The following is a 14,829-nucleotide window of genomic DNA, read 5'->3' on the forward strand; positions in this document are numbered from 1 at the left end:
TGCCAGTCCTGCCCCTCCTGTAGCCAAGTTTCACTAATGGCTATAATGTCGTAATTCCATGTGTCAATCCACACCCTCAGCTCGTCAGCCTTCACCACAATACTCCTCGCATTGAAATAGACACACCTCAGAAGATTATTACCACCACACACAACCCTTCTATTTGTGACTTTGCATGAACCTTTAACATCATTTATTTTCACCCCCGCTCCACTATCTACTCTGGCACTCTGGTTCCCATCTGAAGTAAACTCTGTAATTGTAACTATTAAGATAGTATTCAATCAACTGTTATTACCTTTGTACATAAGAGTATAAAGTCTCAATGTATTTTGAGTTCAGCAAGATTCCACTGATTTTCCCAGGAGAACATCTTCTATGAGGTTTTCTTCCTGGATGTTTGCTAGTGCTGAATGAAACCCTTTTACCTGTACACCTGCCGCTCCACTTTCCGTGTGCCTCATTCATGGCCACAGCTGGTGAGACGACGTCAGGAGCATGTCACTTCTGGGCCAGTTTCTTCTCACCACCACCATCGTGCAGGAGCTACCTTGGGTCCTGCCCCACCAGGTTCAGAACAATCAACCATCCTCAACCAGTGTGTGGATAACTTCTCTCACTACAACACTGAACTGATTCCACAACCTATCGACTCTACCACTCATGTTCTCAGTAGTACGTATTTATTTTTATTTGCACAGATTGTCTTCTTTTGCTCATTGGTTGTTTTAAAGTCTTTGTTTATGTACTCTTAAAATAAATTCTGTTGTATTTTTTATTTTCCTATAACTGACTATAGGAAATGAATCTCAAGATAGTATACAGAGTGACATACCTATGTCCTTTGATATTAATTTTATTTTAACTTTGACGGGCACAGGTACATGTATGTAACGATGCAGTGAAAACCATACTTGCAGTCACATCAGCGGCAGCATTCACAAGAGAAACATAAATTAAAATTACGCACTATTTCACAAGAAATAACACAATTTGAACTAAATAAAATGGAGTCTATTTTGGTGCACAGTGATCACATTTTGGTTTGCACTGCAGACGTATAGTTTTAGTCCGTATGTTGAAGGAAGGTTGTACTTGCTAAGGAGGAAGTGCAGGGATGTTCCTTAGGTTGATTGCTGGAATTAAACTGTTGAGAAACAATGACACCTCGAGCAGGTTCGGCGTGTTCTGGCTGGAGCTTAGAGGAGAATGAATCTGGGGAGTGCAGAGACGGAAATTCCCCTGGTGTGAATATCGAGAACGTGGGGCATGGACCAGAATAAGAGGTCTCCATTTATGATGGAGGTGACAAGCAGAGCAGCAGAGTAGTGTAGTGGTTAGCACAACTGCCTCACAGTGCCAGTGATCACCGATCGGGGTTCGGTTCCCGTCTCTGTCTGTGAGGAGCTTGTACGTTCACCCCACGACTGTGTGTCTTTCCTCCAGGTGTTCTAGTTTCCCTCCACGTCCCAAAGATGTATGGTCAGGGTTAATGAGTCGTGGGCATGCTATACTGGCACTGGAAGCGCGGTCACACTTGCCGGCTGCCCCAGCGTAATCCTCGCTGATTTGATTTGACGGGGAACAAAGCGCATTTCACTGTATGTGTTGATGTACATATGACTCACAAATAAAGAAAGCTAGTTTCTTCTCTCAAAGGGTTGTGACTCTTTAGGATCTGGAGTAGCAATCATTTGGTTCTCCTAACACTTGTGTACTGAAGAATCACAATAAACAATCTTATATCTTGAAACTTGAGAACGTGCTGGAGGTGGACGTATTGAACGTACTTAGGGTGGAGATTATCAAGCACTTCAGCTACAGAGAGTCAAAGAACATGGAGAGAGCAGTGGTGGAGCTAAAACTGGATCAGACGTCATTTCATGGAAAGATTGAATAGGATCAAAGGGCCAGTTAGTGACTCCTGCTCCTCTGTCTCATGTGGCAATGAAAATCCACCAGAATTATTCTTGGAAGTGTGGGTTTTGTCATTCAGTGGGCATTTCTATAACTCTAGACTTTAACTGAATGAGAGATGATATCATAAAAACTGAAAAAGTTCTTAAAAGGCAGGTGTAGACAGAGATTTTCACTTGGTAAGGATTGTATAGAATCAAGGGTTATCGCATCTATGGAAAGGGTAGGCCATTTCAAACTGAGTGTAGGAACAACTTCTTGGAACTGGGCTTGGTTTGTTATTGTCACAGTTATAGGGAAAAGCTTGTCTTGCACACTGTTCATACAGATCAAATTGTTTCACAGCACATTGACGTAGAACAAAGTTAAACAATAACAGAATAAAGTATTACAACCTCAGGGAAAGTGCAGCCCAGGTGGAAAAATGGGGTCATAACCAGGATGATTGATTGTGAGGTCAAGAGTCTAACATATAATTCGAAGGAATTATTTAATAGTCTTCTAACAGCGGGGTAAAAGTTGTCCTTGAACCCAAGCTAAAATGTAACAAAAATGAACCTGAATTTCCCACCATAATCCCACAAAAGCATTTTAACACAAGAACAATAAACAGTACTGGTCATTAGAAATGTAGGGGCGGGCTGTCAACCTTGCCCCTCCAGAGTGTCACACTATGTTTTCTATACATAGATTGATTATATGTCCATAAAGTGATGCTAGGCTGGACATACGGTGACTGATAGTAAATAATAAAGTAGTGGTGGAGTGAGTGGGTGGAGGTGTTGATCAGCCTTACCGCTTGGGGAAAGTTACTATCCTTGAGTTTGATGGTCCTGGCGTGGATGCTACGTTACCTCCTCCCTGGTGGGAGTGGGACAACCAGCCCATCTACAGAGTGCGTGAGATCGTTCATGATGTTACTAGCCCTCCTCTGTATGTTTGTCCTCACTGGTGGGTAGGCTGGTGCTGATGATGCGTCGGGAAGTTCTGACGACACGTTGCAGAACTTTCCTGTCTGCCGCGGTGCAGTTTCGTCTCATGCAGTGGTGCAGCTAGTCAGGATGCTCACCTGTGGAATGACCTGAGTATGGATGTGCAAAGTCCAGCTCTCTTCAGCCTCCTCACAAAATAAAGGCACTGGGGAGCGTTCTGAGGACCACAAGACAATTGCGTATGATATGCACTCTCGGGAATTTGAAACTGCTCAGTTTCCACTGTTGCCCATATGGCATAAATGGCAGTGATCACTCCCCATTGAGCTCAACGCCTTTTATATACGCATTGAAAGGGAGAACAACACCACACCTGTGTGAGTCCCCACATCATCTGGTGACCCTGAGATCTCCGTTTTGACAGCCGTGGTCCGAACAGCCTCCAAGGGGGTAAACCCTCACGAAGCTTCAGGCCCTGATATTTACCTGGCAGTGTACTGAAAACCCGTGCCAGTCAGCCAGCTGGCTGGAGTGTTCAAGGACACCTTCAGACTCTCACTGTGGTGGCCTGTGAGGCTCCCATCCGTTACAATAGTTCAGCAATCATCCCGGTGCCCAAGAAGAGCAGGATGAGCTGCCTCAAGGACTATCTCCCAGTAGCAGTCACTTCTACTGTAATGAAATGCTTTGAGAGGTTGGTCATGGCTAGATTTAACAGCTGCCTGAGCGAAGACCTGGACCCACTGGAATTTGCATGCCACCACAACAGGTCAACAGCAGGCACGGGCCCCTTGGCTCTTCACTCTGCTTTGGAGAACCTCTGGAACACCTAGACAACTGTGAGACAGACATCAGGGAACTGTTTATCGACTACAGCTCAGCATTGAACACCATCCTTCCCTCACTACTAACAACCAAGTTCCAAAACCTGGGCCGCTGTACCTCCCTCTGCAACTGAACCTCAACTTCCTTATCAAGAGATCACAGTCAGTGCAGATCAGTAATAAAATATCTTCCTCGCTGACAATCAACACAGGCACACCTCCAAATTTTTGTACTTGATTATGGAATGGGACCTGAAACCTGAAATCACTGCCTCAGAGGCAAAAGTGCCGACAACAAAACACAGGCGATTTAATTGACTGTCCCAAGATTGCAGTTCTTCTTCCAAAAGCCGTAATTCATGTTGGATCTGCTTTAGTCTTAAATATGAGGTTGGTAGGTTTTAGCTCATGCAAAGTATTAAGCAATGCACTATGTGGCCACACTGTAAGATACACCTGTGCATCTGCTTGTTAATGCAAATATTTAATCAGCCAATTATGTGGCAGCAATTCATAAGAACGTAACAATTATGAACAGGAGTAGCCCATCTGGCCCATCAAGCCTGCCCCGCCATCCAATAAGATCATGGCTGATCTGTCCATAAACTCAGCTCCATCTACCTGCCTTTTCCCCTTAACCCTTATTTCCCCTACTATGTAAAAATCTATCTAACTGTATCTTAAATATATTTAATGAAGAAGCCTCAAATGCTTCCCTGGGCAGAGAATTCCACAGATTCACCACTCTCTGGGAAAAACAGTTTCTCCTCATCTCCATCCTAAACCTTCTCCCCTGCATCTTGAGACAAGGTCCCACCTTGTCTCACCTACCAATGGAAACAACTTTCCTACTTCTATTTTATCTATCCCTTTCAAAATTTTGTATGTTTCTATAAGATCCCCTCTCATTCTTCTGAATTCCAGACAGTATAGTCCCAGGCGACTCAATCTTTCCTCATAGGTTAACCCCTTCATCTCTGGAATCAACCTGGTGAACCTCCTCTGCACTGCCTTCAAAGCCAGTATATCCTTCCTCAAGTATGGAGCCCAGAACTGCACACTAATCCAGGTGCAGCCTCACCACTACCCTGTACAGTTGCAACATGACCTCCCTGCTCTTGAATTCAATCCCTCTAGCAATGAAAGCCAACATTCTGTTTGCCTTCTTAATAACCTGTTGTACCTGCAAGACAGCTTTTTGCAATTCATGCACAAACACTCCGAAGTCCCTCTGCACAACAGCATGCTGCAATCTTTCACCATTTAAATGATAATCTGCTCTTCTATTATTCCTTCTAAAGTGGATGATCTCGAATTTACCAACATTGTATTCCATCTGCCAGACCTTGGCCCACTCAGTTAACCTATCTATATCCCTCTGCAAACTCTCCACATCCTCTGTACAATTTGCTTTTCCACTCAGTTTAGTGTCATCAGCAAGTTTTGCTACGCTACACTCAGTCCCTTCTTCCATATCATCAATGTAAATGGTAAACAGCTGCGGGCCCAGCACTGACCCCTGTGGCACCCCACTCACCACTGACTGCCAACCGGAGAAACACCCATTTATACCAACTCCCTGCCTTCTATTGGTTAACCAATCCACTATCCATGCCAATACACTTCCTCTGACTCTATGCATTTGTATCTTATTTATAAGTCTCTTGTGTGGCACCTTATCGAACGCCTTCTGGAAATCCAAGTACTGCATATGACATCTGCCTGTTTCCCTCTATCCACTCTACTCATTATGTCCTCAAAGAACTCCAGTAAGTTGGTCAAACAGGACCTGCCCTTTTTGAATCCCTGCTGTGTCTGTCTAATGAAACCACTCCTTTCTAAATATTTCGCTATTTCTTCCTTAATGACAGCTTCAAGCATTTTCCTGACTACAGATGTTAAGCTAACTGGCCTGTAGTTGCCTGTCTTTTGCCTACATCATTTTGTAAAAAGTGGTATGACATTTGCTGTCTTCCAGTCGGCCGGGACCTCCCCAGAGTCTAGAGAATTCTGGTAAAGATTACCAACATGTCTACTATAACCTACGCCGATTCCTTCAGCACCCTGGGATGCATCCCATCAGGACCGGGGGACTTATCTACCCTTAGGCCCTCTAGTTTGCTCATCACTTTCTCTTTAGTGACAGTGATATAATTGAGGTCCTCACCCCCCATTTCATCCATAACATTGTTCTTTGGCATATTAGATGTGTCCTCCACTGTGAAGACCGACACAAAATACAGTAGTTGTTCAATGCCTCAGCTATTTCCTTATCACCCAGTTTCCCCTTCTCAATGCATAAAAGCATGCAGACACGGTCAAGAGGTTCAGTTGTTGTTCAGTTGGGGAAGAAATGTGATCTAAGTGACTTTGACAGCGGAATGATGGTTGGTGCCAGACGGGGTGGTCTGAGTATCTCAGAAACTGCTGATCTCTTGGGATTTTTAAACAGAACAGTGTCTAGAGTTTACAGATAATTGTCAGAGAAAGAGTTCTGTGGGTGAAAATGTCTTGTTAGTGAGTGAGAGGTCAGAGGAGAGTGGCCAATTTGGTTCAGGCTGACAGGGAGGTGACAGTAGCTCAAATAACCACGTGTTACAGGGGTGGTGTGCAGAAGAGCATCTCTGAATGCACAACACATCGAACCGTGAAGTGGATGGGCTACAGCAACAGAAGACCACAAACATACACTCAGTGGCCACTTTATTAGGTACCCCCTGTATCTAATAAAGTGTCCACTGAGTGTAGGGCAAAGGTGAGTATGAGAAGATAATATCTATAGATTTTCCATCTTCTCAGCTGCTGCTTCAGACATAGTCAGTTCCTGCCCCTTAGAAATCCATATCACGTTTCTCTCCGATTAACGCAGTCTTTAAACAATTCTGTCTTGTTTTACTTACAGATGTGTTAAGATAATGTTATAATTATTTTAATTTCCTAATGAATGATGTTATACAGACCAATTTCACTTCTACTTTCTTAAACTGCTGGTTGAAATGTTTTGAGAAAAGACTTTTCAACAATGCTTTATGTCCATTTAATCACTTCCCATTCACGTGACAGCAAGTCCAGAAGGGGAATTCACTCTCTTTAGATTCAGATTCATTTTTCTATCACAAGCACAAGATGATGAGATGCATAGATCAAGTGGGCAGCCTGAGACTTTTCCCAGGGCTGAAGTCACTAATACAAGGGGAAATAAGTTCAAGGTGATTGATTGGAGGAAAGTTTAGGATGATGGCAGAGGTAGTTTTTTTACACAGTGAATAGTGGGTGCATGAAACACACTGCCAGGGATGGAGCTAGGGGCAGAGATACATTAGTGATGCTTAAGAGACCCTTTCATGGATGAAAGTGAAACGGAGGGCTATGTAGGAGGGAAGGCTTAGATTGATCTTAGCGTACATTAAAAGGTTGGCGCAATATCATGGGCTGAGCTGTCTGTACTGTGTTAGCTGTTCTATGTACATCAGAACATACAGTGAAATGTGCCGTTTGCATTGACAACCAATACAACCTAAAGAAGTGCTGGAGGCAGTGCGTAAGTGTTGCCACACATTCCGGTGCCAACACAGCATGCCCGCCACGTTCAGCAGAACAACCCGAGTAAACAACAAATCAAACCCCTTTCCCGCCCACTCACAAACACAGACCAGCCTCCAATCCCAGGACAGGCCACAACTGTGTTCTAGGTCCACCTAAATCATAATTGGCAAAGAGGGATTCTTGTGGTGAATGAGAGCACATGTGATGATTCTCCGAAATTTTCTACCCTGGCGGGATGTAGATGATAGATCATTGGAGATATTTAAAAAGGAGGTAGATACGTTTTTGAAAATCAGGGAATGGTGACTCGGGGGAACTGCACAGCAGAGGCGTTAAGATGAGCATATTAAATAATGGGATTAGGAATGAGGAAGCAGACGTCTTTCTCCTCTTGATGACTCCTTGGTTTCCAAGTATCCTAAGTACTTTTAGTTGGGAAGTAGGTGGATTTAGGAAGTGGGTGGGGAATTTTTGTACTATTTTGTGTTGTGTTTTTCGTTACTCTATAAGTAGGTATTGTTGAAGTGTGTGTGCGTGAATACCAGTTCATCTACTGTTTAGCTTATCTAAATCTAAAAACTGTATATGCCAGAATTGTGCAACAACAACCAAAAATGCTGAAAACACTTTGCAGGTAGAGCAGCATTTGTGGAGAGAGGAAGAGTGTAATTTCAGGTTGACTGGTACCTGACCTGCTGAGTATTTCCACCATTTTTGACTTGTTTTCATTAAACTATCCCACGCAGTTAGGTCACCTGGTTATAACTGGTATTGATCCCTTTACGTCCAAGAGGACAACAACCCGGAGTTGTGTGCCTCAGTGACCCAGAGAGCTATGTTGGCTGGAGTCCGGGTTTTATGCTTTGGCTCTTGGTAGGGTCACCCATGCCAAACAGGTCAAAGGGTAAAGGCCAGATTAAGGGTGGTCAACTGGTCTTCCAAGTTCAGAGGTTCTGCTCAGGACTGCTAAGAGAAACAGCAATGAAGAATCCTTCTACATCTGAATGGCCAAGGACAGACAGAGATGGAGGACCTTCATTGCCCCTCGAAACGCCAGCGGTGTAACCGGCAGTAAGAAAGTAAATGATTGTTTAACACAGACAAAACCACAGTGGTAGCAATAGGAGAATGGTAGAAAAAAATCTACAGTTTAACATCGACTGAAATGAAAAGAATACACATTAACTTGTTTCCAGTGTTCTAAATCTAACTTTTTAACTTGGTGCTCTTCACTTTTAAGCCCTGCATTTTGAGGACTCCACATAACGATGAAGATTAGATATGAGCAGCACCAGTTGAAGTCCAGATGTTGGTCTGGGCCTGGGATTCCCGACCTTTTCTTGTGCCGTGGATCCTCACCATTAACCGAGGATGGGAACCCCTGCCAGACGCTGCCTGACCTGGTGAGTTCCTCCAGCATTTTGTGTGTTGCGGGAACGTCATTGCCTGCTCATTGAGATCAGTCTTTTTCCAGCACAGTTCATGATGAATTTACACAAAGCAGCCCCTCCCCAACAACTGGTCCTATAAATCATTGATATGGTTTTATCTTCAGATGCGAGACTGTTGACGGTGACATGGAGATTTATTTTAGAACTGTTTCCTGGACGGGACATCCGAATGATCTTTCAGTTCTGCTTTAGTAGAACTCTCGTGACCGAGTTCCTCTTTAAAGTGTCAGGGGTTATTTTAAATATATGTTAACGTCACGGTAGAGGAGTTTAAAGCGAAAAAAAACTGTTGGGGGAACTCAGCAGGACAGGCAGAATCTGTGAAGTGAGTGTTTTATTTCAAAAATATTTTTGTTCATAATAATACATGTATGGAGGAACAGAGATGTTACAAATCTCCTTATATTCCTGGTGTCATTTGATTGATAAATTCAGTGGTATTATTAACGCGTTACTTTTACATACCACCGTTGCCACCGGTGTGGATGGGAGCGGATGGCTGACAATTTTTTTTGAATAAATGAATGAAATTAATTTATTTCGGTCAGTACAAACATAACAAAAAGCATCATTCACAACGATGATTTCATAGGACAATATTACAACAAAAAACATAGATATTCTTTAAAACAGACCGAAAGGGTGTCGGCTGAAGCTACAGTTTATTACACCTACCCTTCTTACTTACCTTATACACATCCAATTCGGGTTGGTGCCCCCCCCCCCATTGGGACTGAAAGCAGGAAGGACTCCCACCAGCCAGGCCAGGCTCTCTTCTCGCTGATGCCATCGGGAAGGAGGCTCAGGAACCTTGGATCCCACACCACCAGGTTCAGGAACAGCTTCAACCATCAGGCTCCTGAACAGACAGACATACTTTATTGATCCCGAGGGAAATTGGGTAAACAACTTCACTTACCTCAACTCCGAACAGATTCCACAACCGAGGAACTCGCTTTCAGGGACTCTACAACTCAGATGTTCAATATTATCTATTTACTGATTTTTAAAAAATTATTTTTGTATTTGCAATATTTGTCTTCCTTTGAACGTCGGCTGTTAGTCATTGATTATGTGTAATTTTTCATAAATTCTGTTGTATTTATTTTCCTGTAAATGCCTGCAAGAAATGAATCTCCCGGTAATATAAGGTGACATCTACATACTTGAATGATATATTTACTTTGAACTTTGGAACGTGGCCAGTATAAAGAAAGTGAGGGGAGGGAGCGGAATTTGGAGTTGGGAAAAGGTTCACTTGACAGTCGATGTAAATAAAGGAACAGTCCCAGAAGCGGGAACAGTGGGCGGTCCTGTTTGGGAACAGAACCTCGTCTTCCCAACATGATCCATATCACTCCACTTCCTGTGTATTCATCTCTCCCTCTCTCTCTTCAAAGCCTCTCAAACGATAGCATCTCCCCCCTCCTTCCTGAACGTTTCGCGAACCCATAAACATTACCTCACCGTTCCTTTCTTTTGCACTGTTTACTCGAGTTGTGGTTTACAGTAAACTTACGTTTTCATGCAGACAGATTTATCATCAGTGTCTTATCGGACGGTGATGATAAACCTGATTCTGCTTCTGTCTATTTCCACCTCTACCCCGGCCGCCTGTTCCAATAATGAATATCAATACATTCACTATCGAACATTGAAAAGCCTGGACAGAGTGAAAGTGGGGTGGCCGTTTCCAATAGTCTATGACCAGAGGGCAAACACAGCCTCAGAATAGAAGGGTGTCCCTCAGAAAAGAGATCGGGCGGAATTTATCTGTGGAATTCATTGCTAAGGACTGCTGTGGAGGCCAAGTCTTTGGGCATATTTAACGCGGAGGTCGATAAGTATTTGATCAGCAAGGACGACAAAGGGTACGGGAAGAAGACAGGAGAATGGGTTTGAGAGGGATTAAACAATCAACCATGATAGAATGGCAGAGATGGGCCGAATTGCCTGATTCTGCTCTGTTTTATGGTCACAGGCAATGAACCCAGGTATAAGATAAGATAAAACATTACCTAGTTGCTCAGTCAGAAATATAAGTTAGCTGTCTACAACCTTAACACAGTACGTTACCACTCTGCGTAAAGAAAAAAAAACTCCTTTAAACTTTCCCCCTTTTAATTTAGATCCAGATCCTCTAGTTTATGAGAAGCAGAAAGTAGAAGTGAGAACCGACTTAAGGAGACGAGCCGGTGCCCACGCCTGTTTGGCCTTAGTGATGGAAATTCCGCGGGGGCGTGGCGAAGGGCAGGGTGCAGTGAGTTGTTGACTCAGACTCATTTGTTCGCTAATTCAGTTTGGACTCTGGATTCTCTGAGTACGTTCCTCACGGGGTAGGTCTCCAGCGAGCTCGGGATGTTCGAGAAGATCGAGACGAGCCGCGGTCGGTTCCTTCCAGCCACCAAGGGAGTACATCTGACCCAGCCCCCCAAGGGGGATCCACTGGTGGCTGCGGAGCGCGACTGGGACGCGTCGCCCACCAAAAGCAGCGACCGCCACTGTCCGACCTACGGCCGGGTCTTGGAGGACGTCAACCGCCTGTCCAACCTCCTGGGTCGCTTCTTGCAAGCGACGGACGAACTGGTCGGCGAAAACGCGGTGCGGACGCAGCCGCTGACCGGGTCGCTCGCAGCTCGCCTGACCTACCGCCGAAGTTTGCGGCTGGAGCGGAGCGACTCCGGCGTGAGCGCAGGGGCTCGGGCGCAGAGCAGGAAAGTAGCGGCAGATCGGCGGCAGGATGGAGAGGACCCGGTGGACGAGGGTCTGGCCGAGCACGAGTGGATGATGGCAGCGGCCGGAGGCGATCTGGAGAAGCTGGCAGCGCTGCTGGACTCGGTGCCCGGTCTGTTGAACAGGAAGGACCCGGTGACGGGGCTGACGGCGGCGCACTGGCTCGCCAAGAAGGGAAACGACGGAGCGCTGCGGGAACTGGTGTGCCTGGCGGAAAGTCGCGGTCTGCGCCTGGACCTGAACTGTCGGGCCGGCGGAGGGGGCCACACGCCCTTGCACCTGGCGGCCATGCAGGGACACCAGATGGTCATCAAGCTACTGATCGGCGCCTACAACGTCGACGTGGACGCCCGTGACTTCGGCGGTAGGAAAGCCTGGCATTACCTGGCCAGCGGGGTCCCCGGCAAATTCCGGGAGCTGGTCGGGGCGCAGGATCAGGAGTGCCCGAACGGGACTGCACGCCACCCCAAGAAGTGCCCCCGGTTGCAGGAGGAAGAAACTCAAGTGGACGGTCCGTCCAAAAAGCCCCAGTTCTTTGTAATCGCCTCATTGCAGAGAATCTTACACGCAAGCTATTGGCGCTGGCGGAAACGCAACTCGGTTTAGACTGAGACTATACAGTACAGTAAACTACAGCCGCGGTGTGGACTGAGAACCCGGCACTACTAGATTTTCTATAGCACCAGCCATGTTCTCATTGACGGGACATCCCAAAGCACTTTATCTCTGTGAAGAAATCGCTGCCGGACAGCAAATGAGCCAACGAACATTAATGTCTAGTGCTAAAATTTAACGTGATCAGCGCGTATATATCTTTGAATTGCGTTGAAAAGCACAATTATTTGCTCTCAAAATAGAGATGTATTTTACTGACGTTTTATGACATATTGGTTTCCATTTTCAAATGGTAAATTTACTGGGAAAAAAAACTTTTCACTTTGAGTCCTTGCACGATGATATGCCACATCTATACTTCCCAGTAATAAGTACAGTATATGTTCTGGGAGCAGTCCGGGAATTTCTTTGTTGTTGTTTTTATGTGCAATTTATAAATAAGGAAAATAATAGATTTGGTACCTGGTGACGATGGTAATTGTGTGATGATGCTACTGAATTGATAAGATTTAATACTTGATCTTGACTGTATTTATTTTCCCCACTCACCTTGCCCCTTGCCTGGTTTCGCCTATCACCTTCCAGCCTGTACCCGTTCCCCTCCTCCCAGCTACTTACTCTAACTTCTTCCCCCTTCCCCTCCCGTCCTCTTGAGCGTCAACTGTTTATCCTTTCCACAGATTCTGCCTGACCTGCTGAGTCCCTCCACCATTTTGTGTGTTACTCAGGTTTTCCAGCATCTGCAGAATCTCCTCCTTTATATTTATTTTCAGTATGTTTTCCAAAAAATCGGTTTAAATTTTACTTCATTTGGGAACTTTTGTACTAGAAATCTCTATTTTGTACCATAAATGTGTATTTGACAAAACCTTTTACACATGGTTTATTACTATGTGTAAAAGAAATTCACCTGTGACATTTATATTGATTGTGTGATTGAGTATTAATTATAAAGACCACGATTAATAATGGACACAATAAAAGCAACTGGAAAATGAGATTGATTGTGAAATGTTTTGTTTAAGCTAGTTGCAAAGTGCTGGTAAAGAGGTTATATACTACATGATGTAATACTAAATTTTCAAAATACTATATATTGTAGGAAAATTGTAGTTTCCCTTTCATATTTCATATAAACCTGTATTGAGAAACAGGTTTTAAAAATACCATCACAACCAATGGTTTATTATTTCTGCTCCACTCCACAACCCTCTGCTCTGAATTTCGGCCAGTAATTTCTGACTAGTCGTGCTTCGGTCTGTTTAATTTTGCATCGAGTGTGGTGTTTAGCAGCTTGAAGATATGGGATGCAAGTGGTTTAATAAACAGAGCAAAACACACAACATGCTGGAGGTCAGGCAACATCTATGGAAATGAATCTATGGCCAAGACTATTCACCCCAAAATGTCGACTGTTTATTCCTCTCCAAAGATGCTGCCTAATCTGCTGGCATTTTGTGTGTGTGGCTTTGAATTTCCAGCATCTGTAGAATCTCTTGTGTTTCTGATTTAATAAACAGCTGGTTTAACATTTTTTTTCAGTTTGATAAAGATATGTCAATTAAATTTACTTGAACTCTAAATAATAATTACTTTATTTTTGCCAATTAAATAATAAATTATTATTATTGTTATGCCATTTTTCTTTTTTTATTTGGACATTGTTGGCTTTCGCACACTGTCATTTGTGTATGGTTTTTCATTGATTCTGTTGTGTTTCCTTGCATTTACTGTGAATGCCCACAAGGAAATGAATCTCAGGGTGGTCAATGGTGACATACGCAGAATGTACTTCGATAATAAATTTACTTTGAGCTTTTTGAACTGTGAAAAGCAGGAGGAACTCAGCAGACTGAGCAGCATCTACAGAGGCAAATAAACAGTTCAGGCTTTGCTCTGAAGCATCGGCTCTTCAGAGATGCCCCCTGACCTGCTGAGTGCCTCCAGCAATTTTTTGTGTGTGGCTGAAGATCTCCAGCATTTGCAGAATCTCTGGTGTCTCAGGAAATTCTGTGTCAGTTCTGAGCCACTATGGTTCTCCAGTAATACCCACCAGTTGATTGTCCAGGAAAAGTAGACACAAATTCATCGCTCAAATATCGTGGAGTGTGTTGGTGAAATGATCAGTGCCCGAGGCTAATTTTGCAATTCCAGGAAATATTGCCACATTGCACTGTAGAGCTCCCGGCAACAGCTACAGTGCAGAAAGTGTAGTGTGCAAAGCATTGCCAGAATGTTAGAGCTGACTTCTTTACATTATTTTTTTAATTTAGAGATTCAGCTCAGGATTGGTCCAATTTTCCCTGCGTCTTAAACTTCTGACAAAAATCCCAACCAGGGTGCAAAATTTTTGATGGCTATCTATGTATCACATTAAAGACGCAGACGAAAGATTAGCTTTATTTGACACCTGTACATTGAAACGTACTGTGCAATTTGTTGTTTGTGCAAATGAGCAACGCAGCCCGCAGGTGACGACTCGCTTACAGCGCCAACATAACATGCCATAACTATTAACCCTAACCTGTACGTTTTTGGAATGTGGGAGGAAACTGGAGCACCCGGTCACAGGAAGAACATGCACACTCATTGCAGACAGCGGTGGGAATTGAAACCCAGTCACGGTCACTGGCTCTGTAAGGTGTTATGCTGGCCACCATGCTACTGAGCCACCCCGCACACTATGTATCACCCTCCATCCCACATGCTGAAAAATAAGGAAAATGTGTTTAAATCACAAGTATACTTGTTGCAGTAAAGAATGCAATGGGTTAATTTTGAGACCAGTTGCCAAACATACTCAATGATTTG

General features: G+C 44.2%; 1 protein-coding gene across 1 annotated transcript; it reads left to right on the top strand.

The window, feature by feature from the left end:
* Positions 1-10,868: 10,868 nt before the first annotated feature.
* LOC140734199 (uncharacterized) lies at positions 10,869-13,016 on the top strand. Its single transcript, XM_073057858.1, has one exon. The coding sequence runs from the start codon at positions 11,029-11,031 to the stop codon at positions 12,007-12,009; it is 981 nt and encodes a 326-aa protein (XP_072913959.1). The 5' UTR covers positions 10,869-11,028; the 3' UTR covers positions 12,010-13,016.
* The last annotated feature ends 1,813 nt before the right edge of the window (positions 13,017-14,829 follow it).

The sequence above is a fragment of the Hemitrygon akajei genome, chromosome 10, assembly GCF_048418815.1.
Source record: "Hemitrygon akajei chromosome 10, sHemAka1.3, whole genome shotgun sequence".
Classification (NCBI taxonomy): Eukaryota; Metazoa; Chordata; class Chondrichthyes; order Myliobatiformes; family Dasyatidae; genus Hemitrygon; species Hemitrygon akajei.

What these genes read in the sequence shown, in the direction of transcription:
- LOC140734199 (XM_073057858.1), top strand. Translation starts at nt 11,029, where the DNA reads ATGTTCGAGAAGATCGAGACGAGCCGCGGTCGGTTCCTTCCAGCCACC.